Consider the following 25,204-nt stretch of genomic DNA (forward strand, 5'->3'; position numbering starts at 1 on the left):
GGCGTTACTGGTTTGGCGTACGAGCGTAACGCTTTGACGTTTGCTGAATAGAAACTTAGAGCATGTGCTTTTCAATCAAACAAACGGAAAAGAAAGGGAAAAGAGAAAAGCAGGAGTGTAGCCGAGCATATACTGTTGGACATATATGATTAGATTAAATATAAATAATACCGTTTTATTGCGCACAAGCCTTTGAATGTTTGTGAAAAGTTTACCGCACAACACCCTGTGTTTGGAGATACAGTGTGAAAGTGCTGAGTTATGGGCTGTAAACGTGCCGCTGACAGCAAAACTGTCAACATGAATATGGCGGTTTAGCAAAACAAATCGTGTGTGTGTGTGGAAAAGTAAATCATTACCCAGAAAAACTTGCACAAAATGCGTGTTATAACTTGTGATCCGTCTTTGGATGAATAGTTTTGGATCTGCCGTTCAAAATCATATGTTAGTGTTGATTGCTGGGCGATAGAAATCACGTTTCTCGGTTCAGTGCTCCACCTCCAACAACCACGTTGAAAAGAAGAAGAAGAAGGAGAAGAAGTCAATATTACGTGATAACACACATTTGGCAGCTAGCGAAAAGAAACTTGTACCGTGCAGGCGGCCTCCGGAAACGCTTCTCAGGACATCTAACGCAACGAGTGCACAGCGTGCTGGAACTCCGGTGACCGTGTTCCAGAACCTCTTGCCGGGGGAACGTTGTGAGAACGCTACATTTGGACCGCCTTGGCTGCGGTACAATCGGTCTATCCGCAGGTAACTTCATCATCCATCATCTAATCTTCCTGATCTTGCTTTACGTTCCCTCTGCGGTGTGTTCGGCGCACCGAATTGAGGCACGAATCGTAGATTTCGTTTCATTTTAGGCAACAATATCAACGCACGCAGATCGACGGCTCGGTAGCGGATGGGAAAGTAGCCGAGTAAATCATTATTCCACATCCCTTCAGGCGGTTCCAAATGCATGGGAATAGTCGCAGATTCATCGAAACTGATGAAGTATTTTTTACGGAACAGAAACATCCCTTTCGTACTCGTTGGTGTTTGCTTCGGTTCCGTGCTACCATACGTGCTTTATGTGGCATTCCAATTCCTGTGGAACTCTACAGCCAGGAAAAACTTTCGGACTTGTCGTTGCGCAAGTGGGGTCATAGCGGGTTGCGGTCAATTGAAGCATAACGTTGTGTGTCCGCCGGATTCCGTACGTGGTTTGCGTGCATGTGTACGTGTTTTTGTTGGTGCGTGCGTGAACGTGCGTGATGCTTACGCGAGCTAAACTGCTAAAACCTGACCCAGTCGGTTGGTGTGTGTGTCTGTACGTTTGACTCGCAAAAGGGGGTAAACATGAAACGAGCTCCGGTTGTGACTGCTTCAGTGCGTGCAAGAAAGTGAACGGAAAATCATCAGCCTCTGTGTGTATAGCCTAAACGGCAGCGAGTTCGTGGCACAGACCGAAGTTGAGGCGATTGTCGCAAGAATGTTTCAGCCAAGCGTCTTCGTCGTCGTCGTCACTGTCATCGACAAATCGGTGGTAAAATCTAATGCCTCGATGGGAGACGATTATGCAAAAGACATTCGCAGGGGCTGTTTGCAAAGATCGCGCTGTGTACCGCTCGTCGGTGTCAGGTGCTGGTGGTACACTTTTCATGCTCGCTGCACGTAAAACTTTCTCGAAGAAATGAGGCAGCCGCGACCCAGCTAGCTAGTAGCTACAAGTGGTGTGGAAGCGTTTATTTTTAATGATCCCGTACTACTGTCCGATCGCTTGCAACAGCATGTAAGCGGTGCGGTGCGTGTGTGCGCGCAATGTGCACGGTGCTGGATGATCTGGCCCTTCTGTCGCTGCTTGTTTTCATCCCAGCAAGCTACGGTTGCGCCGAAGCAAAGGCTGTCAAAAATTGCGCAATGCCCGAACAAAACATAGAGTAGAATAAAATTGTTGACGGTGGCAACTTTGCACTCAGCACAGCTGATGATTTTCTGTTATTTTCTAGCAATTTACCGTTTACATTCGCATGCACATGTGTAGGTGCTGTATGTTGGCATTGGTACAAATACCTTACAGATGGGAGGGAGCGGGTTATACGGTATTAGCAGCTATCGTTTGAATAGTGCTCTAGCCGGCAATGAATATCCAGCCAAGATGCATTAGATATTCGGCAAAAGTATCGACAAACGACTCGTTTAGCTTTTTTGTTCGAAAGCTTTCTTGCAGGGAATTGGGAAACTAAAGTACCATCTTGCAGCCTTGGACGGTTTGGTCACCGGACGCGGTCCAAGCCTAGTCGAGATAGCGATGACAATGATTGCGCACAGTTGAGCTAGCGCAAAGTGCTGTGCAAGCGCCATATCAACCGATCATACTTGCTCTGGAATGAAAATGAGCGGGCGTTTTATTTGTTCGCAAGCAAGAAAAAAAGCGAAACATCTTGGGATTCACCGCGTTGTGTTTGTACGCTGCACAATCTGGGCCGTGCTGCGGTTCTGCCCAATACAAACGTACGTACGTAGTTGCGAAACAAACAGCTTCAATTGCTGAACGATATCGCATCTCAGTAGGCTGAGTTGTTTGTTGAGGAAGGAACACACGGTTAAGGAAGTAACACACACAGTACATGAGCCGTGTAAATAGTGTGTGATCCGTGACAAAATATTTCGTGTACACGGCACGTCGGAAGTGATCGTGCAAAATTCTATTCTGGCAAGTAAACTCTGACAAGTACAGTTTAGCTCTTTTCTTTCAGAATGATTCAACGCAATGGAATCGCCGATCGTTGAAACCTGCTAGATGAAAATATGGCAAACAAATTCCTTTGAATCGTAGAGAACAGTTACTAACGAACGGTATTGGCCACGGGCAACTGGCTAGTAATCAGTAAATTTCGTCCTTCAACTTTTGTTACTGACCCGCGTAAAATCAATAATGGAAGTGGGCCTTGCGTAGCAATGGAAGCTATACCCGTTAGTGGGTCTTTTACATACGTACTGCCTTTTTAGAGTGTTAAACAAAAAGTTAACGATTAGCAGCTATTCAACTGCTACTGCTGCTTTGGAATGGTACCAAAAGCCGTTTGGTTTGGATATAAACAGAAAATCCCCTTTTTCTTCCACCAGTAAGCTCTGCAAGTAGTTAGCGGTGTTCCTTACATACCTTCCAAAGCCCACGACCCGGCACCGTGGGCAAAAGCGCTAAAACCGGTTCCACGTGAATGCAGCTGCCTGTTCTCGGTCGTTGCAAAACCGATGGTCATGAAAAGAAAGCGAAAAGAACAAATTTAATGCTGATTTGAGAGCGTACTGCCGGTTTGATTGCAAACGCGTAACCATACTTCTGGGGATGTTTTGCTAAACCCCCGGGACCTCTTGTCGGTATTGGAGCGCAAAATAAAATTAAGAAATAATTAAACAATGACGAATAGATAATGCTACTCGGTCTAATCTACTCTTCAGGGAGGTCAAATATTTCTTTCTTGATAAAATGGAATTTGTTTACGGGATGAACAATGTTCGTCTTTACGAGATTAATAATTTTTTAAAAACTGTAACTGCAGCATCGAGCAAGCGCAGACCTGTTTGTTAAGAGACCTTCTAAAATCATTAACCATTTTTGAGAACGAATTCAACAAAACGTTCTATCAACTGGTGATAATCGAATGGACAAGCCTGCAAACCAAGTTTGGTTTTGCGTGCGATAATCATCGTTTACCGCAGCTGCATCGCTGCTAACTGATATAAATTAATATTGTTATCAGCTGAAGTGGTTTCCGGTTGGAAGCTATTTATCATTTTTTATTTTTCTGAAAAAATTATGCTCCCTGGCCAGCAAACGCAATGATGAAGCGTTTGTTTGTAAGAAATTTTACCATTCTAGAGTTGTGAAAAAATCAGCAAATCATCATGAATGTTTGCATGCGATAAATTTTGTACCGATTCGTGGTCATTTGAAACTAAAATGAGAATTCGCCAGGTTAACGGTGCATGTGCCTACGGAACGAAGTGGTGCGATTCGTACAAAACTCGTTGTTTTTGTTTTTGAACTTCATTAACGAACAAGCGCAACTGTATGGCCGTGAATAATGCGTGTACAATTGAAAGCAAATTACAAATTCAACAATTTCATGAACTACTGCGAAGAACTGCAAGTCGTTTTTGAATCGCAACACACAGTAATGGCGGCATTAGAGCATGTTCTTTTATCTAAATATAATAAAGCGATAACATTTATTTATAGCTTCAATTTTTTTGTTTACTTTAATTTCAGTATTTCCACTACCATCTTACCGATATCAAAGTTGCTGAAAGAGCAGCACGTTTGCTGGACAATTATCGATCGATGACGTGTATTACATGAGCAACTGACGGTTCCTAAAGATCACAATCAGCCAACTGTTTTTTTGTAATAAGGAGTGTGGTGTACGATCGACAGTGGCGGGGACAGTGGATGCATTCTACAATACTGGCCATACTTAATGGTACAATAGGGGTGTTGTTTCTGTCTGCAAAGAGCGTTTAAAGACGGTAAGTATTTTTATTCTTTTTGAATTGTATCAGATAAATAGATTATTGCATATGTTTTTTAGCATTTCTCTACATTATAAGAAGGAGCTTTATTTTTTAAAGATAATAGGATAGGACTCCTTTTAAATTCATTTCATTTACATACACGCAACTCACAACGATGCATTAAGATTGTTTTGTTCGCGTCCCTGCAAAGTTAAAGTAAAAGTTAAAGGTTAAGTTAACTATTACGACATAGGAGGTCGTCGTTGATGGTTATGAAAGCGTACCGAGAGCAAGATATTCAATTTCTGAATGCTATCCTCACACTTTGCCTTGTTTTATTGATTTTTGCTGTCTATCAAAATGTAGATGTACACATGCGAATGTGTTCATTGCACCAATACTTGTGTGGGGTATTCGTTTGTTGTCGTCGTCGTCCTAACGCTGCGTCGGGTCTAGGGACCGTACATGAGATGGCTGCGGTAGGACAGTCGCGTGGGTCGATGAAAAAGTAATAAACTCTTCATATTTTGTTATGTTTTCACATGCGTCACTCGATTTAATATGCCCTAATACAAATATGTGAGACACGTGAATAAAGAAAATCCATGGGCTAGACAGCGATACGGTGAAGTAAAGCCGAAAATAGATAGAAAGGAACTTGCTTTAGTGCCTTCAGCTATATAGATCTAACACATTTCTACGTTGTCTGATCTATGGCCGTCTGTAGTTGGGGCACTAAAAATCACAAACGATTTGTGACGAGACTGAGCCGCAATGCCTAACTCCGGTTCATTCTTGCTGAAATGAAACTTTCTCTTCTGTTCGCTAACCGTTCGCAGGTGTGCCCAGTATAATGTAAGAATGGTTCTAGCGCTGTTGGTTAATGAACCTTGGAATTCGCTGTATCGCTGAACTTGCCGAGCACCCTAACCTTGGGTGCTATGGTGAATGGGTTGGGTCTTCTAAACACCGGTTTTTTTTTGGGGGGTGCCCGAAGAAATAATCGATAATATATCGCGAAACCTTGTCTTGCAATGTTTGGATTGTGGTGTAACATTCCAGTTCCTCAGTTCGATTGCAGGTTTTCCCGCTGATGCATGCAGATGAAGGAAGCGCTACACTTTGCTTTTCTTCCTCTGGCACTGATGCAAATGAGGTCAGATTCGTCAGAAGAACCCCGGCATATAAGTAGTGCCAGTGTTCACCGACTAAACTGACGCGCGTCGACGATGACGATGCGAATTTCAAGGTCAGATCGTGGCGGTACGGCTCCACACAGTGGATGCCGCGCTGGTTCGTATTTGGTTTTATCGGCACACTACTACGCGCGTGTGAGTAGAGTCAGAAATTCTTCACAATTTGCAGGAACAGCAGGATAGGAAGTAAAACCGTAGAAGTAAACACACTGAGTTTTACACACGATTAGCAAATGTTTTTATTTTGTTTTCATTAGCGGATTGAATAAAACTGTTGAATCAGCTGATGAGTAGCGTTACTGTGAAGCATACGCGGGGATTTTGATGGAAGAGTTACTGAGCGATCTTGTGACAGCATGAACAGTGCTGTTTAACATTCTAATCAGTGCCATTCTCAAGGCTATTGGGATAGTTCATTGTAGAATCGGGTGTTGGTTCTAACCAATCACCTTTATGTTAGGACAATGGGTGTAATGTGATGTATTATTGATTTAATTAATGAAATGTTTCTTTTCTTGATTCATCGTCACCTTTACCATCAATAGCATACGTAACAAACGCGAAACGAATTTTGCACACGCGACACTGTGCACGAAGGCATTGCAAATCCCGCGAGATTCGGTGCACAAAACCCTGAAAGATGTCGGTTATAGACTACGTGTCCCGATGAACGGATGCATTACTCTGTGCGGCGATGGTGCGAACGTGTAAGAGCGAATGTAGTTGTACTCGATCGTGGAACGATCACGTTCCCTTAACCTGGGTACTTATTTTCCGTTCCGGAATTCGTAATATTCAAGAGTGGTTATTTTGCTAGTATCTTGTGAATATTACGATTGAATTAACTAATATGACATTTTTAGCCAACAAGAAAAAAGGTTTTTGGTATTTTCAACCAGATCACTTAAGGTGGAAAACATAGAAGCAGATAAGCGCAAGCGAAAAATGTGCTACAATGCATTTTTGCTACTGCTGGGTTGATGCATGTGATGAACGCTAAAAATAAGTTCTACGGTTGTCTGGCGATCATGTGCATCCATTTCTTTGAGTGCAATTGGTCTTTGGGTGCAACTTAAAATGGCCGTGCCGTGCCAGTAACGCACTGTCCCGAGAAAAAGAGTTGGCAAAATTTACGATGAAATCTGTTTGCCCGTAAAGAATCATATTTAAACCTATTGAATTGTAGATGTTACAGTTTTAACAATGAAATTCTCTTACTTTTAGCTACACTCCTATTGACTTGTACCTGTAATTGTGCGGTAATTGAAATGCTTAAAAAGATAGAACGTGATCACCATGACGCATCGATATACATATTGTCATTGTCAATTGACAGAGTGACACTGTCCCGATGAAGCGATGCATCTCCCCGCACATGGCAGCAAATTGCACGCCCGCCCTATATACCAGTGCAAACCGGATGACTGGCGCGTTTGGCTCAGCTGATAACGAGAACCGTCTAGGAATGGTTTTGTGAAACCGGCTCGCTGCCATCGTGGTGTTTCGCAAGTGGTTTGTTTTGGTTTTGCACCCCTGGTAATCCATGACCCCGCACAACCCTCTGATATCGGGGGAGGGGCTCCCATCAACTATCCCGTTTTTTACGATGCAAGGTCGACGGGAATAATCCATGGGGAATGGGTGCGTCAGAGTTGCTCTCTCGATGGCAGTCCATTGCACTTTTTTCTCTCCCCCGCTGGGGTTGGGGCCATTTATCCACGCAGTGTGTTATGGAAATAACCGATTATCTTCGGAACACAAAACACCTACCGAGTGCATGTTATCAGCTGGTATCGGCCAGTGGATAATATAACCCACTTCACGTTTTGTCGTCGATGCGTCTCGGCATATTACGTCATTATGATTGATGCGCTGTGGTGGAATATTCTCTTCGCCGAGCGATAAGCCGTTTACCGGCTTCAACAATCTTGTTTGCGAGCGTGTCGGAGAGAACGAGAATCAGTAAAATGCGAGACGCAGAGGTTCATACAACCGCGGTGCTTCCTAACGCTGCCGCTAAGATGATAACCGGGGGCCGCACATAGGTGGGGGTAATTTTTTATTGTAAATAAATGATACCGTACTTGACCAACGTCTCGGCATTTGCTTTGAGGCAGGAGCATCGACAACAGCTTCCGTTGGTGGAACTACAGCAGGTGTGTGTGTGGTGTGGGGTACGTTGTACGATCCTCGGTCTATTATACAATTTTCGCTACGATAATGCGGACGTTAAGGTGTTGGTGAGAAATTCTGTTGATAGTCTTTGGTTTTATGCGATATTTGTGCGTTGACCCATGGTTGAACAGAAGCTCAATGTATCATTTTTTATCGCATTGATAGTAATCAGTTTAACGATAATGTTCACATCGGTGTTGATCGTGCCTTAATCTTTGCGCCCAACAGCACATATCGCAGTGGAAAGTGATGCTTTTCATAGTGTGTTTGGTTTAGTGGCACACGCACATCGGTATCTGCGCGGAAACGGTGAAGATGATGAATTTACGCGCCGGTGGAACGTTTCCACGCGAGCGATAAGGGCTGGTTTGATAAACGCCCATATAGGAGCGGTAACGGTTCGATAAGCGTAGTGCTGATGGTGCTGTTGCTGCTGCTGGGGTCCATTAATGTGGTGCTATTGTGCATCCAATTTGAGCAATAATTTCGATGTTGCCAATTTTCTCCGCGGACGTTAGGCGATAGTGATGCCCTGCCTGGCTTGCCGAATGTGTTCTGTACTGTGTTGAGGGGAAGCAGTAGCTAGACTTTACTCTGGCTTGCTCCGGCTTCTTGACCGCATCATGTGACCTGGGTGCATTTTTTGAGTGCCTCACACACGAAACAACCTGTTGCAATCGTTTTCGAACCTGTTGGTGCCGTTTTCGTGTGCATTAAAGGTGACCTGAACTCTGCGAACTTTTGTGTTGTGAAATTTGGTTCGATTGTGGTGTTGGTCTTTTTTGTATGATTACGGTGTGAATTGTTTGATGAACCGAAAACACAACTCTGTGGGGAGATGTATACGTATATGACAATGAGTGCTTCTTAGATTGTCCGAGGACAAAATATGAGCTAATCGTGAGGCTTTTATCTTCCCATTGCTAACGTTTTGTTTATTTTCTGTAGTTTCAGATTAAGCCGGAAGGATCAGCTTTGTGGAATGATGCTGGCCGTCTAACGATAAGAGAGATAAATCATTACGCCCGTGGGCACATCTTACGAAGTGCCACGTTTAAATTGGATACAGTACCGTACAACCGAACCTTGGTTTGTGGAGGCGTTTATCGCGGAAAGGGGAAGAGCATAGCAACGAACTAGCGCCACATACCGACCAACCATCAAGTATATGTCATGAATTCGGACGAATATGAACAGCTGCCGACGTCGAGTGTGCCGGCCATCATGACGGCCGGTGCGATAGCCGGCGTGATGGAGCATTGCGTCATGTACCCGCTGGACTCGGTGAAAACCCGCATGCAATCGCTCACACACATGAAGGCTCACGACACAATCACGTCGACGCTGCGCGACATGATTAAGAACGAGGGCGTGATGCGTCCGTTTCGGGGCGTGATGGCGGTGGTGGCCGGTGCCGGACCGGCCCACGCACTGTACTTCGGTGCGTACGAGTGCTCGAAGGAGATGATCGCAACAATTTCGGATCGGGATCACCTGAACTACATGCTATCGGCAACCGCGGCAACACTTGTGCACGATGCCGTCTCCAATCCGGCGGATGTGGTAAAGCAACGGCTACAGATGTACAACTCACCGTACAGATCGATCCTGCACTGTGCCACCCAGGTGTACCGGACGGAGGGTTTGCGAGCGTTCTATCGATCGTACTCGACGCAGCTCGTCATGAACATACCCTACTCGGCGATCCAGTTCCCGACGTACGAGTTCTTCCAGAAGCTGCTCAATAAAGACAATAAATACAATCCCCCTGTACATATGGTGGCGGGTGGGGCGGCCGGAGCAGCCGCATCCGCCCTCACCACCCCGCTCGATGTTTGCAAGACGCTGCTGAACACGCAGGAGGACGGTGCCGGTAAAACGCGGGGGCTCGTAGAGGCGGCGAAGAAAATTTACCACACGGCCGGCATGATGGGCTTCTTCAAGGGGATGCAAGCGCGCGTACTGTACCAGATGCCGGCCACCGCGATCTGCTGGTCCACGTACGAATTCTTCAAGTACATCCTTTCGCGCGTGAAGAAACCGGTTGGGTCGACGGGCGGTGGGAGCACACGGGCGATAGCGGTCGCTGACGACGACAAAACGCCAACGATAACCGATCTGCGGTACATGATACCGGCGAGCGCTTCCGTGAGTGCCGAAGCGTCCCCGACCGGGTGCAGCGGTGTGAACAGTGCCAGCCTGCTGATCCGAAGTCAGGAGCGCGACGGTGCGGGTGGTTCGGTGGGCAGCGACAATAAGGGTGGTGGCAGCCCGGCCGGGTTGATTCCACGCGGTGGCCCCGAACTGCCGGCCATGTCGGGCGCCGGTATTTACGGCGCGATGAGCTACAACACGATGCACTCGAATGATACAAACCACCTAACCGACGTCCGACGGACGAACTAGAAGCCTGAAGAAGGGAGAACAGCAGACAACAGCAACCGACGTCCGGCACTCGAAGTGCGGTGGCGGTGTGTTGATAAGTTAATAATATTGTTGGTTTAGCGTTTTTAGAAGAAGCATAAAAACAAAAAAAAAGGAGAAAAAAGAAAACAGCAAATCGACGATCAGCGCAACGTCTATTGGAAGGAAGGAAGGAAGCGAGATGGAGGGAGGAGGAGGAGGGGGGGGGGGAGGAGGGTAATCCTAATGGCTTACCGTTTTGCGGAAGTGCTAGAACCGATAGCGTTTAGATAGAGCGGTAAAGGTAAGCGAGGTTGAAAGGAGCGCAAGGATGGCGAATGTGAGAAGTGTATCGTGTGGACATGCGTGAGCCCGCGCGCATTGAGAGATCGGCTTCGAAGAACCACCTGTCCCTGGGCGCAGTCAGTATGCATTAACGCACCTTACAAAGTACAGCGTTTTGTTAAGTTTACATTATCCCTGACGGAATGGTAGGAGATGGAAGAGCCCAGCAACGCGAAAGGCAGACAGAGCGTGGTTCGAGTTGGGGGCAGGCGAATGAGTGAAACAGTGAGTGTTACTGTTGTTACCGTTTGTGATTTTCGGGGCATGGAGGCGCATGGTCGCTCGATTGACTCCGCTGCCGTTTACGAAAACGTGTGGAACAAAGGCTCGTAGTCGTTTGCTGCTAACCTTCTGCCATAGGGCACTATATAGCACACGGAGCGCATGTCTCGAAGACATCGTTTTAGTGTGCCGTTTTGTGTGCTAAACCAGTGCATTACGTTCCTCTGCTGTATTGTCTTGCAAACACTATAACCATTTGTTGTGTCCATATGCCGAGTGTCGGGGTCCTTTCAACGTGTTTATGTATTTAAACGTTCAACAGACCGATGCCTAGAGCTGCCACATATTTCATTCAAATTATTAGTGATCGCACAGATATAGGAACGATCTTCATATTGTCAAACGAAAGAAGAGGGCAAGCAAGCGAAAAGGATTAGATCATCCCCAGTTGTACCGGGGAGACGGTAAAGGAAAACACCACTGTATTATGCGCAAATTGCTGCTGTAAATTTAGCACTATATAGCAAGGAAGGTTTCCTTCGGGTGCGATTGTTTGGCGTACTTTTATACTCATTATGATTTTGTATTGTTTTAGGAATGCCATGTAAATGTACGGTTCAAAAGCTAGGAACTACCATCCTGTGGTGTGCTTTTTGTGGTGAACGTATTTTGTTTCTCTTGAGGTTACTGTATTAAAAAAGATTCCTGCAAAGTTTCATAGATTTTGCTTGCGCTAATACTTCGATGTTTGTCATCGAAGTGGAAAAGCTAATGGAGGGAAAAACCCGTTTAGGATAAAATCAAAGAAATCAAATTAACATGTTATAAAATAATAATGTTCGCGCACAGAGGATCACAGTTTACGATCGACCGGACGAGCCTAGTGGAAAATAAATTTCGAAGAGTCAATTAAACGGCGAGCCACGTACCAATGCGTCATAGACAAGGGAGGGATAACATTGTTTGAAAATTCGAAAGCTTAGTTGGCTTTCCGAATGAGTTTCTCACATCCTCTCTTTCAGTTTTGTATCCATTATCCCTCATTAAGATATCCCATCAGACAGACAGACATTTTTGTCGATAGTTGTTTTTTTCTTCTTGGTCAGTGAGAATGGACAGAATGGCCACAGGTGGTGAACCAGGCATAGGAAAGGGTCGTGGTACGGTGAAACGCTTCACCCCCGGTACAAAGTGCAGAATGCTGTAAGCACGAACACAAAATGGCATAACGGACAACAGTCACAAACACGTACACACTCTCGTCCACAGAGATTCGAAAGAATAAAAAAGTACTATTTCAACAACCTGTATATGCATTGAAACAGTTGAACAGTATGTGGAACATGTGCACTTACCGGAAGGATTAATTATGCAATGCGCATCCGAAGAACGGAACGAGAAAAAGGGCACAACACGAAAGAAACCAGGAATTGAAGATGAAAACGCGTACATATTTAATTTAATTGAATTGCTTCTATTACTTTAATGGTACACACGTTAGTGTATAGATTTGAGCTTTGAGCCACAGTTCCCGCCCCGCTGCCTAGTGCAGGTTGCAGTTGCGAACTTTAACGTTCTTCCACCAATTGTCGGGGTAGTGGTACTTTTGCAGCTCGATACCACCCATCGGTACGGTGTAGTCGTATCGTCCGAGTGGTCGTTTGGGTAGCGTTCCCTGCAGCAGATTGACGGGAAAACACTCCAAGGACGGTGTCCAGTCACAGTGCGGTGGTAATACACGTCTCTTCCAACCGATGCGTTTGTACATTCCTTGCTGTGTGGAAATTCCCCACAAAATTGAACAAATTAAATAATGTCTTGTTGTTGGTTTATAATTTCAGCGTTCCTGTTCTGGCTATTGGATTGAGCACGATGTTCTAGCTTACCGTTTCGTCCAGCTGGAATACGACCAACTCCACGTATGGCGTCGCGTGCGGTGCGGTGGGCTCCTTGGCGAATATCCTGTAGATGCCCTCCGAGTGCAGATAGTGGATCTGTAGCTCGCTGGCATAGAAATTCCGTATGAAGCGTGCCTCTTCGTGACGCATCAGTTCTTCATTTAGCACACAGAATTCCGCCTTTTCCCGCCAGGGTAACATCTTTGCCATGTGTATCTGCCCCCAAAGCGTACCGTAGCAGAGGAAGTGTGTTAGTCCGTGCTGTACCAGCAACCGGTGCACTCTGGGGGTGGAAAAACGGATAAAACTGCCTCTTAAAAACAGTGGCCCGACAGTCCGCTGGAGCTTCTTGGAGCTAGCCAAACCTTTCGAACAGATGTTCCAGCTCGTGCCGATACAGTTCGGTCATGTTGCAGGTATGCTGAAAGTGGCGACTGTCCGATTCTACCCGTCCGAACAGAATTTGGCACCAGCGAGTCGCCGTGTAGATAATGGTTGCCACACACAATAGCACCACCAAACGGTACAGTGAAAACCGAAGCATGGCTTCCGTATGCGGGTCCGAACCGAACCTTAACGTTTGCAACTAATTTAGTGGAAGACGGCGCGCGAAAATATGTAAGTTAGCTATCACAGATTGCATCTACCGCTACGCTACTATCACAGATGGTTATGGTTATCGTTTCAGAATACGGTGAACGCAGTAGATGAAACGTCGGTCCGTCGTTGAGTGTACTGACCGGGAGGCAAATTTTTCAACAGCTGACACACTGTATAGCTGCCAAGCAAAATCGTGGCTCATGCGCATTGGCCGTGTTTATCTATCAAAACATGCGAAACGAACGCCGGAGGAAAACACCAACGGGGTTACCAATCGTGTGAGTAGCATACACTAAGTGGATGAAATGTGGACGATTGTTTCATATATCTGCATTGTGATAGTACCGAAGAGAGCGGACAAAAAGAAGTTTTTTTTTATTTAAATTTGTTTATTTTCTGTCTTTTTTCTTCGTTTAAAGTTATGACGAAACGATACATATGTCACCTTGCGTTACGCGTTCCTCTGTACCACTTGTCTCTTCTATTTTCTCATTTTTCTCCTTGTTCTCCTTGTGTGTTTGTGTGTTTAGTGGATTGTGTTAATATTTTGTTCTTTGTTTCTGTGGTATGTTTGTGCGTTTATTACTGACTTTCCCTTTCTAATGTTTGCTAATGTTTCGTTACTTTTAACCGTGTATTTTGTTGTTGTTGTTGCTTCGCTTCCTTTTCACGCCCTACTCATTTTCACCTTCATATTAAAATGTCCTAACGCAATACACAAAATGGTTTGAAAAATGAATCTCCTTTGTTTTGTTTCTTTGTTTGCTAAACGAAACAAATGCACTGGAACAATAAACGTGTTTGGGTTTTGCTATACTTTTGTTTTGTTGCAGCGAAAAGCTTTGTTCGCTTTGCTTCGTTTTGTTTGCTTCATTAGTTCATACTCTCCTGCGAAATGCCGTTTTGCTACTGTATCGTGGTTTTGTTTTCCCTTATTTGTTTTCTTTTTTTGCTATTTTTATCTTTTGTGGCGCTTTTTGCTTTACTTTTCGCTTATCTGTTAGTGAGTTCTCGTTTTTTTTTGTTGTCCCCGTTCTGACTGATGACGCTACAAGTTTACGTTTGTTATTCACGCACAATCGCTCGCATTGGACATTGCTTCTAGGATTTCGATATTCTTCGGTTCATTATAGTTAGATCGTTCGGTGTTCGGTGCATACAATTCACAGACGTTGTTCAGCACTAGCTTTTATGTTAGCCAGGGGCATACTGTTTGCCCACTTTCCTTTGGCTTCCGGCCAGGCCCCACGTGCGCTCTCTGGCTCGCTTACTGACTCACGGAACTGTTCGCAAAGATAGGTTACTGTGGCGTGTTTCAAGGATCTCTATCGGTTCGGCTGTCGACTGTGAGTATTTATTATAATATAAATATACTTTAACTAGTGGCATTCTGATGGCTATGGCCCTGTGGTATGGATAAAAGTTTTTTTTTGTTTATAACCATTTGTAACGGTGATGGACCGACGGAAAATACCAGCTTAAGGCTTATGTTTTTTTGTTGTTGTTGTTCTTGTTATTATGTGTTCTTTCTTTTTATTGTGTAGATGCTGTGTGTTTGATTTTGCGTGTTTTGCTGTTGTTGTATTGTTTCGCTACTTACGTTGAGTGGGGTCGGTGTTTAGTAAGAGTTTGTAATAAAAACTGGAATATGTATGCAATTTGATTTATTTGTTTCTCTACCGCATTTTCCACTATGCTGGTTATAATCTTCGCGTAAAAACTGTCGCGTCCTACTGTCATTGAGCGTTAACGTGATAACAAAGGTAGCTTGCCGCTTTGACCATTAGCTTCATATCCTCTTCCATACTTCCATTTTTCCACTTGAATGTGTGTGTATTTTTGTGTGTGGAAAGCTTTGAGCATATACCTTATGCGTTTTCCCTATGCCCTTAGCAGCATCAGGCACCGCCGCTGATGTGTTCGCAATTGGCTCCCTCCTGTATGTGCATTTACTTGCTTCGAAGAGTATCTACTTTACACAGTCGGCAATGTGTGTTTTTTTTGGTATAATGGTTTGCTTTTAATGCTTCTGAACTCGACCGTTTTATCAACAACTGGCATCCGATATATACGCGCATTGTAACAGTGAGTGAGTTTCGTGACGCTATAGTGTACGGCTGGGGTGTGTGTTTGAGTGGTTTTCTGCTCAAAAACTTAAAATATGTACAAACTCTAGTTCCGGAACGTTGAACGCTGTTGCTGTTTATGTTGTGAAAGTAATTGTTTCGTAACCGTGCGCATATTTACCATTAGTTTTGCCATTGTTTTGTTCGCTTTCAACTCATGTTCCTCACGTTTTCACAGCACCACACACACAGAAACAATGCTGCTTTTGGTTTTTTTTTGTTTGCTTTGCGTTTGTTTGTAACCGCTTCACCACTGTGTACTGGTTTTGTTTTGTAAGATATTACATTCCTATATAAAAAATTTATATTTATTTAGAATTTTTCTTGTGTTTTTTTTCTTTTCTGTTTCTGCTTTTCATATATATATATATGTTTTGTATATATATAATATTTTCTCGTACATTTTTGCCTTTTTCCCTTCATAGGTTTATATGTATATAATTATTTTTTTTCTCTCTGAATTTCCTTTGTGGTTGAATGTTTCGTGTTACGACACGGCTACGTCAGAAACATCTCAGTGCTACAGTTCGCTTTTGCTGCTGTGTGTTTAGCATTCTACTATATATATTTGTATATATATACCACTCGCTTATCGGTTTCTTTTCCTTTTCTTTTTGAAGTGTTGTCTGTTTTTTGCCTTTGTTTTCTTTTACTAATATTAGAGTACAGTGAGTATTTAACACATACTTACACATTGTTTTTGCTTTTATCCATTTTCACTACAGTTGTGTTTTTTTGCTGTTTTGTTAGTTTTGGTTTTTTGCATGTTTTTTCTCTTCTTCTGTTTACATTCTATGTAACATTCAACTTATGCTTTCGCTGTCTGTTTTTTTTTCTTTTTTATTTTTTTTATTACGTTGCCCTACCAGTTCCGAGATACCTACCACCTCTGTCAAGTCTCTGAGATATCTGTTTCCTTTTTTTTATGCATGTTGCGCTGTATTGCGTTCCTACACAGATCAATCACATTGCGGGTTGTTTTTTGTTTAGTTTTTGCCTGCTTTTGATTTGTAGTTATTCCTTTTGCGTCTTTTTTTGTGTGGGAGGGGGGTGGGGAGAAAGAGGGAGATTTGAGAGTGTGGTATGGGTAAATTGTGTGTTTGCTAGCCTAGTAGGTTTGTATTGGGTAGTATTTTAATGAGAGAAGGATCATAAAACTGGTGAAAATCTCAAGAAAACAAACAAGTGGAGTAACAAAAGAGACAACTTAATGTAATAGAGTGCTCTGCAAATGTATTCTAAGTGTAGGATAACATTTATAAGAAGAAAAGAAACAAGTAGAAACAAGAAGAAAAGAAACTCTTCGGTAAGCGTAAGTTACACATTATTTTAGTGCAGTTAGCGATTACGTTGTGTTTAATGTTCGCCTGTTCGTCTGTTTCTCTATTTGTAGATAGGTTAGGTTATTAATTTTGGAAGAACCGAAATCTATTCTATGCTAGAACATTGCTGTTTTTGGTTTTGCTTTAAATATTGCCACTGGTAGGAATCATCCGCGCTTGTTTTATATGTCGGTAAAATGGCAAACGGCCATTGTTTAATTGTTTGACCCTTCGCGCTAGCAGTTAAGTAGAAGTACCTTCGTTTGGATTTTTTGTTTGTCTTTTTTTTGCATTTGGAGTTTTGGGGATGGTCCAGTAAGCCGTCCGCAATGCGCGGGCCACGTTGCTTTCTCTATGTTGTTTTTATTTTATCAAATCGAACCTTTTGTTTTTCTTTGTTTGGACTACTACATGTATTCGAAGTTTTGTTGTTCATAAGTGCGCTCACGTTTTGTGTGATTAGTTATTTTTTAGTGTTTTTTTAAATATTTATTTAGCTTTTTTTGGTTTGGGTTTTATGTTTTTGAGTTCCACTTTTTTGTTGTTGTTTCGGTACTAGTACAGTTAAGTACAGTGCTTATCGTAATATCGTAAGTTTTGGTTTTGTTCCTCCCTTTTCCATCGATGATAATTAGGGCGACGAGTAACTTCCTTGACCGTTTGCCCTTTTATTTTATGTTTTTCTTTTGCTTGTCTCTCTTTAGTACAGCTTGGTAATCACTTATTTTTTCGATTTGTGTGCGAAAACACTGATCGCACCTGTTTGCGTGCATTTACACGCATGTAACGTAATGTCTGTTTGATACAATTGCTATCGTACAAATGACAAGTGCAAATCTTGCATTAATGCGCTCGCTAGTAGCAGTGTCGGATCACTTTCTGTTTAAAATGGTTTTTTTTACCGTGCTTAGGGTCTACTACGTGAAGGGAGTAATAGTACGCTAAGAAGGTGCAGGACCGGTTTTTTTTGTGTGTTAAGTGTGTGTGTGTGTTTGTGGGAGGGGGTTAGATTCTTCCGTTTTGTCTAATATACACGGCGTGTATGTGGATACCGCTAGGAAAAAGTTACTAAATATGTTTTGTTTCTAACCACAAACCATACGTAACATTGTTGTGTTTTTTTTTGTCATAAATTTTACTACTTGTTTCGCGCCCTTCATTCTTTCGTACAGGAATAAAGATATTTATATTCCCAGCTTTTGTTTGTAACGTAATAATGCCTGTACCTTATGCTTATCGGGCATCGCCACATACGCTAATATAATTGAGCAGTTCTTTCAGGGTTTTGGTTTGAAAAGTATTCATCCCATGCGAACCCCACCGTTGTGAAAAAGACACATAATCTACAGATATTTGACGAGTAAACATCCCGTTCGCCTAGTTATGTTTGTTTTTACGGTAATACGTTATTTTCTTCCACTTTTTACACTGCTACTGTACGTCGTTTCCCCACTTGACGTTTGTTTTGTTTTGTTGCTTCAATTAATAAGTCCTATTTGTTTCCATTTATAGTTTGCTCATTTGTTACGCGTAGTTTCGTGCGGTTTTGCGCTGAATTGAATGCAGTTTTGCATTGTGCACTACAACAAAGAGTTTAACCTCCTACATAGAAGCCGGCGGACAAAGAGCCCGAATGTTGTATAGTGTTTAGATGCTGATCACCTCAGGGGGTTGAAAATATAAAAAAAATATTGTTGACCGATCAGATGTTACAGATCAGGGTAATACGACATATAACCTGTACGGTAAGTATGCACATTGTGCAAACACAACGTGTTCAATGGGCAATGGCGTAAGTAGTTAGCGAACGTCTACGCATTTTATGGGGTTCAGTAACCGAACGTACCGGCGAATGTTTTACAACACGCGTTTCAACAATTTTCCTACGGAGAAATAGTAACTGGTTTTTTTTTGCTTTGTTTGCTTAAGTGTTTTATGTTCACTACGCTTTAACTTGTGGCGGGGGCTGTGTTTTTCTTGTTCCTTTCGGTACCGCCTCTCATGTTTTGCTATTATATAAATTTAGAATTTTAAATACTCTTTCGAGTGCCTCGTATTCTTCGCCGTATGCCTTTTTCTTCTGCGTTCTGGCTTAACGTAAGGTGTGTCTCGCGTGTGCGTATCGAAGTGTTTCATTGTTTGGAAGTGTTGATCCTGCTAAGAGATATTGCATTGAATTCTACCAATTTTTTTGTGCTTTGCAGAACATACTTATGCTTATCGTAACCCTTCTCGAGGAGGGTTCGTTCGTGTATTTCAATGTTCCTTTCCTCGTCTTTTCTCGTTTTGTTGGAACTTTACGCTACATTTACGCTTTCTTTTTCGTGGAGTGGAAGTTCTGGAACATAGTTTGTTTCTTTTTTATCGATAATATCATTAAATTTACTCATGCTACTCACATTCGCACATATCACCCCCTCCCTTCCACTCACACCGTATTTATTCATCTAAACGACTAGAGTGTTTTTTTTTTCTTACGCCTACTTTAATTTGCACATTGTTTTGTTCATTGCATTTGGGTTGTCTGGCTAACGCTTGCGAAGCTGGAGAAAAGTTGGCGGTGCAATTGTAGCTTGCAATGACGTTTGATCTTTGTGTGTGCCACGTTGCGGTGCGAAAATAGTGGCCCAACTAATGTGTGTCTGTGTGCGATGATTTGTGGAGGTGCTGGTGGTTAGGGGTGGTTTTTTTTGGGGGGAAAAAAGGTTATCACCCTAGGATGCTGTGCGCTGTGCTAGGATAAGGTGTTATTTAAAGTTGTTTAACGGTGCCGTACGCTTTAGGGGAACCGAGAGAATGTGGATGAAATTGTGTGCGCATCAGAATAACAAAACCAAACCGTAAGAAACAATAACGGAACAAAATGGAAAAGCTCCAGCAGGCCCTGGAAATAACTCTCCCTGTACACGGTGATATATATAACACTCCATCCCCATAGTTGTGCCATGAAAGCAACGAAACGCCAAAGCGCTACCATCATTTTCGGGCGGGGTTGTTTTTTTTTCTCCAACCCTCCGCACACAATGCGCCATTTTGTTTTGCTTTTTTTTCAGATGATCAGTGAAAACAACGAACAACGGAAGGAGTTAGCTTTAGTATGAAAAAAACAATCTATTTTCCTTTTCCAATCAATCTGACAGTATTTTTTTTTTTGTTTGCAGTTACGTTTTGTTTGTTGGTTTTTTGACTTTCTTGTTTTGTTTACTTTGCAATACTTTGGTTACAACGAGTTTTCTTACTAATGTGTGTATAAATGTGTATCATTTTTTGCGCATTTTGTTTTCCGTCTGTATGTGTGTGTGTGTTTTGTGTTTGTTTGTTTGTTTTGTTTTGTTTCTTTTGTTATCATCTACGCATTCAAGAGCAAGTAATGTAGTAATGCGCGGCATGCGATTAGTAAATTTCGTGTTCCGCTTTCGCTCTCAATCAGGCCAAAACCAAAGCACTAGTAGTACATTTCCTGTGTGTGTGTGTGTGTATATATGGAAAGTGTGTTTGTGTGTGTGTTTTTCTTCGCGTGCGTGTATGTGTAAGATTCCATGTTTTCCGGGGTTTCTTTTGCGCGCGCAAAACCTTTCCAAAATATCCTTTTCTCCCTTTTTTTTTGTTTTGTTGTTGAACGGTTAAGTGAATTGGTATCGGTGCCGAATAGTCAATGTCTACGTATGTATTTAATTAGTTAATTAGAGTTTTTCATTTTCCCTTCGCCTTTTTCTTCTTCGCTTGTTTGTTTCTTTTGTTTTATGTTTTTTTTTTGGTTGCTCTTCTTGCTTTTGTGTTTTTTTGTTGTTTTATTTCGCATTCTTGCGTACGTTTTCGCTCTAACAAACCCCTATAGGAGATAGAATAACTATAAAATTTCGGAAACAACAACTTTTGTAATCACGAGTTTTCCCATTTTTTTTTTGCTTGCTCTTAACCATGATTTTGTGTGTGAGTGTGTGTGTTTGATTTTGAACTCTACTTGTCGTGTTTTTTCTTTATGTTGTATGCACGGAAAGAGAGAGAGAGAGAGATAGGAGGGGATTATGTGTGTATGTCTAGATGTGTGTGCCGCTGTAATGAGTGATTCCCGTATGCATCCGCTAGTGTATTGATGGTTTCGCTTGCGCTATCGAAACAACTTATCCTATATAAACCGACAACACCCGACCACTCACTATCACGATCATGATGGATCGAGGATCTTTACACGATCGAGCGATGGTGAAAACAGAAAATGGGAAGCTCTAAACTAAACTGCCGTAGATTAAGTCTAGTGCAGAAAGGCAGTGCAGCAGAAGATAAGGGTGTGATGTTGACGGGGTTTGGGAAAGCCAGTGAATAAGGGAGAACGTTGTCGTAAGATCGATTTAATTGCTAGCTGGTCACATAATTTGGCATAAAGATTCGCAAGGTTCACGTGCATGGCTGATCGATTTCGGCCGATTGTGTGCGTGTGCGTTAAATACCTTCAAATAAATCTCTCCTTTCTTCGTTAGATTCTTTTACACTGGAAGCATTTCTCGGTCCCCGTTTCGTGGGAACAGGTGGGACACACGATCCAAGTTCGCGTTCCAACAGATGTGGTTTCGTGTGTGTGTATGTGTAAGTGTTTTATGTGTGACAGAGCATTGTTGTACAAAGTAGTAGCAACTCGGATGACCCTTTGAACACCTTCAGGGAGGGAGGGGATGGAGGTGAGGCCGGAGTCAACAAAAATGGCGCATTTCAACGAAAAAAAGTTGCAGATACCTGATTGGCAGTTAATGGCGTCGATATCTCTCGTCATACGTTTACTACCTACTGTGCACACACAAATCCACACATGGCCACCCCGCTGTGGAGGGCTTGGCGGTTGGTAAATTATTTGCCAAAAGATAGTAAAAACACCTTTGTTTTCCCAATAAAAAAAACACAACCCTAACAACACCGGATGTTGAGCACCGATAAACAATGGCGATTGCAATGAGGGGTGATGGGAGTAGTAGTAGTTAGTTTGGTTTTTCGTAGCGGTAGTAGTTAGTAGTACTAGTAGTAATTAGTAGTAGTAATTAGTAGTGTTAAGTAAGTGCTTTTTAAAAAGGGGAGAAGGGGGGGGGGAGAGGAGGCCGCACCGTGGCGTGAGCAAATTCACCCGTGTACCCGTGTGTGTGTTCGCTGTTCATTTGCTGTGGACAAAAATGGTGGTGGTTACTAGTGGCAATAGTGGCCGTGTGTTTTGCGAGGAGCGTGCTGTGCGGGAACGGGAAGGTTTGGGTTGCTAGAGGTGAGGCGGTTGTGCACAAGAAAATTCATCTCCAACCACACGTCGAGGTCGGGAAGTGAGGTGATGTGTGTGTGTGTGCAAGAACCACATAGAAGGGGTGTGTGTTTGCAGGTATTTGCTTTCCAAGATGGCTCCGATCGGAAAAAAACTACCTCCGGGAACTTCAGAATCCGAAAGTGTCTGTGGTGTCTAGGAAAAAACAAGAGTGTGTCCGGAGAGAGTGAGAGACGGGAAGATAAATTGGAATACTTGTTTGGATAGGGACAAATGTATCTCCTACATTTGCTGAACTGATCATTTGATCACCCACTCAATAACCTGTTGCTGTCCTGCGGAACTTGCAGCTAGGAATAGCCGAGCTTTCACGTCGTGGATCTGAATATCTCCCGTATGAGATTACTAAGATTCTTCCTTCCGGGTTTTTCGCGACTATTCTTCGTTTGGCGCTGTTTTTCTGTTCAGTTTTCCTTTGGGAGAGCTTTTTTGCTTTTGCTTTACCGTGTGCAAGATGTCTTCCATAATTGAGTGTCGATGCTTCGCGCGTGTCTCTCATTTTAGGGGAAATTGATTTGTGTGTGTTTGTGTATGTGGTTGTGTATTTGTTAGATAAGGTTTGCATTTTGCTAGTTTTACGGTGTGGTATTCGTTAGCCATTCAATGTGGACTTGGTATCTCTCTAGTTGAACGATAAAATCTAGGGTTTTTTTTGTTTTGCTTTGCTTTGCTTCTCTTCTGGCCCATTTAATTAATACTTGTGTTGCGCCACACTACCACGCAGAGCACCCCGGCTCTCTTAGCGCTATTTAATGCATTAAACTTTTGCCCTTCCGAGTGTCCGACTCCACGCGATTTTGATACATATCGAACCTGCTCCACTATTATAATGTGTCTCTGTGTGTGTGTGTTTGTGTGTATATATATCAAATCCTGTCGCCCCGCAGCTGTGTACACGTGTGGCTGACGTGTGCGTGTGTTAGCTGTCAATTCATCGCTGGCACTGCCTGTTTTTTTTTTTTTTTTGGTGACTACGGTTTAATTTCACGGTCTCGTTTTTTTGGTTGTTTTGTTGTTTTAATTAATGTTTAATTCTTCCGTTTTTCCATCTCCATTGGTGTATAAGTATAAAAATCGAACCAAAGCAGTAAATAGGTACAAATGGGCAGGCGGATGTGTCTAACGGGAAGGTGTGGGGAGAAGTCCTTGGCAGGAATTCGCCGGGAATGGTGGTGGGGGGGGGGGGGGATTGGGGAGGGTAATGGGGGTTGGGGGATGAGAGTTGGGAATCGAATGAGCTGTGTGTTTTACTAATTTACTTTCTCTATGTCTCTCTCTTTCTCTCACTGTCTAGCTGTGTGAAAGGGGGGGAGGGGGTGGTGGTACTTCGGCCACGTATCCCTGTCCTATCCACATCCTGCCTAACCTATGATGCCCTGCCCTATGCATGATCGTTGTGGCGATATTACGATCGCCACACGTCGATCGTTTCGTGGTAAAAGGTTAGGAGCGTTTAGATGCGTCGCTGGCGCCGGTACCGAGTGCTGCGTCGTCGACCTTCCAATAAAACCCGGGCTGGGTGTCCGGCGGTCCTGCTTGGAAGGTGCCGGCACCGGTGTCGCTGTATCACGGAACGGATTTATTTCTCCTCGCCCAGCAGCACCAGATCGTCGGCCACGACGTCGCTGACATGCAGGTAGATGATCCAGTACATGAGATTGAAGCAGACGAAGCACACCGGGAACACGATGCGCGAGTACTTGTCGATGTCTGACGGGGTGATGCCGAGCAGCTTGTTGATATCCTGCGCGACAGAGAAAGGCAAAGTTAGCCGGCATTGAATGGCAGTGAATGTTTTTGGGTGCCGTCTATCGCACACTTACCTTGCCGGGGTGTATCAGATGCTGGGGTGCTGCCGATTCCTCATCCGGTCCGCCGCCACCACCGCCCGGTGGCCCACCGGGTGGGCCACCGCCACCGCCCCCACCGGGCTGTCCGCCACCGCGGCCACCATTGATCGTGTTCTCGAGCGTGCCACCCTTCGAGTGGGCTTTCGGGTCGTGCACCTTGAACCGTACCTCCTGGAACAGTGGACCGACGATGGAGCAGCCGCGCGAACCCATGTTCGGTGGCACATTCTGCATCGTGCCGCTCCGGCTACCCATCTGCTGCTTTGGCGTGTGCTGATGCGTGTGGCTGTGGCCGTGACCATGGCCGTGGCTGTGATCGCTCGCCACCGGTGGCGGTGGCGGTGGATGGTTGGCGTCCGCCGCCTGCTGCTTCTTCTGTTCCGCTATTTTCTGTATTGCCATGAAGCGCTGCTTGCGCATCTGTATCCGCTTAGCCATGTAACCGACCGTGGCGTATTCTGGTGCACGAACGGTGCCGATGGATGAACCGCGCCGGACGCGCAATTTTTTTGCGGGAAGAAAGAGAAGTGATATCAGTACGCAAGACAGTGGAGCGGTGGTTTCGGCTCGACTATACAGCTCTAGACATTAACATTGTCACGACGAAAAGTACGAAAAGCATCACAAGTGTTTAGAAATATTGAGCAACAGAAGGCAAAAACTCGACCACAAACAAACACGAACGAAACTAGACAAAACAGAAGTAAAGAAAGAAAAAAAAACACACACCAAAACAAAAACACACACAGAAACGAAAGAAAAACGATGTACAAACGAACAGTAAACGGAAACGGAAAGGCAGAAACGGTGAACTGAAAGATTCTATACTTGACAAACACGAGTTAACAGCATTTAAGTAGGCCAGTTAAGTTTTGCTGGATGAGACGCGGAGATGTACACGTGAGACTGTGTTTTGTTGCACACTGGAAAAACCATTTGCTGGTGTTGGAAGGCAGAGCACACAAAAAACTCTCTACACACACACACACACACACACTCGTACGCACATACACGCGCGTGCACATGGGAAAGGTTAGAGATCGCGAGACGCGCGGTGTGTTGCATGTACGGCAGCTTTGTCGCAGCGGCGTGAAAATCCTTCCATTCGACGCGCCGTGTCCCTACCCCACCTCAATCGTGTGTGGACGGTAGCTAGTGTTTTGTACGTGGGGTGGAGAGCTAGAACTAGCCGGAAATTAACAAACGGAAGAAAAAGAAAAACGACACATCAACAACACAAAACAAAAAAGAAACACGGTGAT

General features: G+C 43.8%; 3 protein-coding genes across 5 annotated transcripts in view; 1 reads left to right on the forward strand and 2 right to left on the reverse strand.

Moving 5' to 3' along the window:
• Positions 1-325: 325 nt before the first annotated feature.
• LOC128301533 (mitoferrin) lies at positions 326-10,478 on the forward strand. Of its 2 annotated transcripts, XM_053038075.1 has the most exons (3): positions 326-756; positions 4,262-4,518; positions 8,823-10,478. In XM_053038075.1, exon 3 carries the CDS (start codon positions 9,048-9,050, stop codon positions 10,278-10,280), a length of 1,233 nt encoding a protein of 410 aa, XP_052894035.1. In that variant the 5' UTR covers positions 326-756; positions 4,262-4,518; positions 8,823-9,047; the 3' UTR covers positions 10,281-10,478. The 2 variants fall into 2 exon arrangements, with proteins under 2 accessions (XP_052894035.1, XP_052894036.1); XM_053038076.1 differs by lacking the exons at positions 326-756; positions 4,262-4,518 and adding an exon at positions 8,527-8,593.
• A 1,892-nt stretch (positions 10,479-12,370) lies between these two features.
• On the reverse strand, positions 12,371-13,667 carry LOC128305151 (uncharacterized). The gene is made up of 3 exons (XM_053042471.1): positions 13,108-13,667; positions 12,731-13,025; positions 12,371-12,618 (listed from the first exon to the last, which is right to left on the reverse strand). Exons 1-3 carry the CDS (start codon positions 13,284-13,286, stop codon positions 12,388-12,390), a joined length of 705 nt encoding a protein of 234 aa, XP_052898431.1. The 5' UTR covers positions 13,287-13,667; the 3' UTR covers positions 12,371-12,387.
• Positions 13,668-14,228: 561 nt separating this feature from the next.
• The window catches only part of LOC128305150 (gamma-aminobutyric acid receptor subunit beta), a 71,539-nt gene continuing 60,563 nt past the window's right edge, over positions 14,229-25,204 (reverse strand). For both annotated transcript variants that reach the window (XM_053042468.1, XM_053042469.1), the window contains 2 exons: positions 23,910-24,400; positions 14,229-23,836 (listed from right to left, as the gene is read on the reverse strand). In XM_053042468.1, the coding sequence (XP_052898428.1) occupies positions 23,672-23,836; positions 23,910-24,400 (656 nt within the window). In that variant the 3' untranslated portion in view covers positions 14,229-23,671. The remainder of the gene's footprint in view (positions 23,837-23,909; positions 24,401-25,204) is intronic.

The sequence above is a fragment of the Anopheles moucheti genome, chromosome 3, assembly GCF_943734755.1.
Source record: "Anopheles moucheti chromosome 3, idAnoMoucSN_F20_07, whole genome shotgun sequence".
NCBI classification, from domain to species: domain Eukaryota; kingdom Metazoa; phylum Arthropoda; class Insecta; order Diptera; family Culicidae; genus Anopheles; species Anopheles moucheti.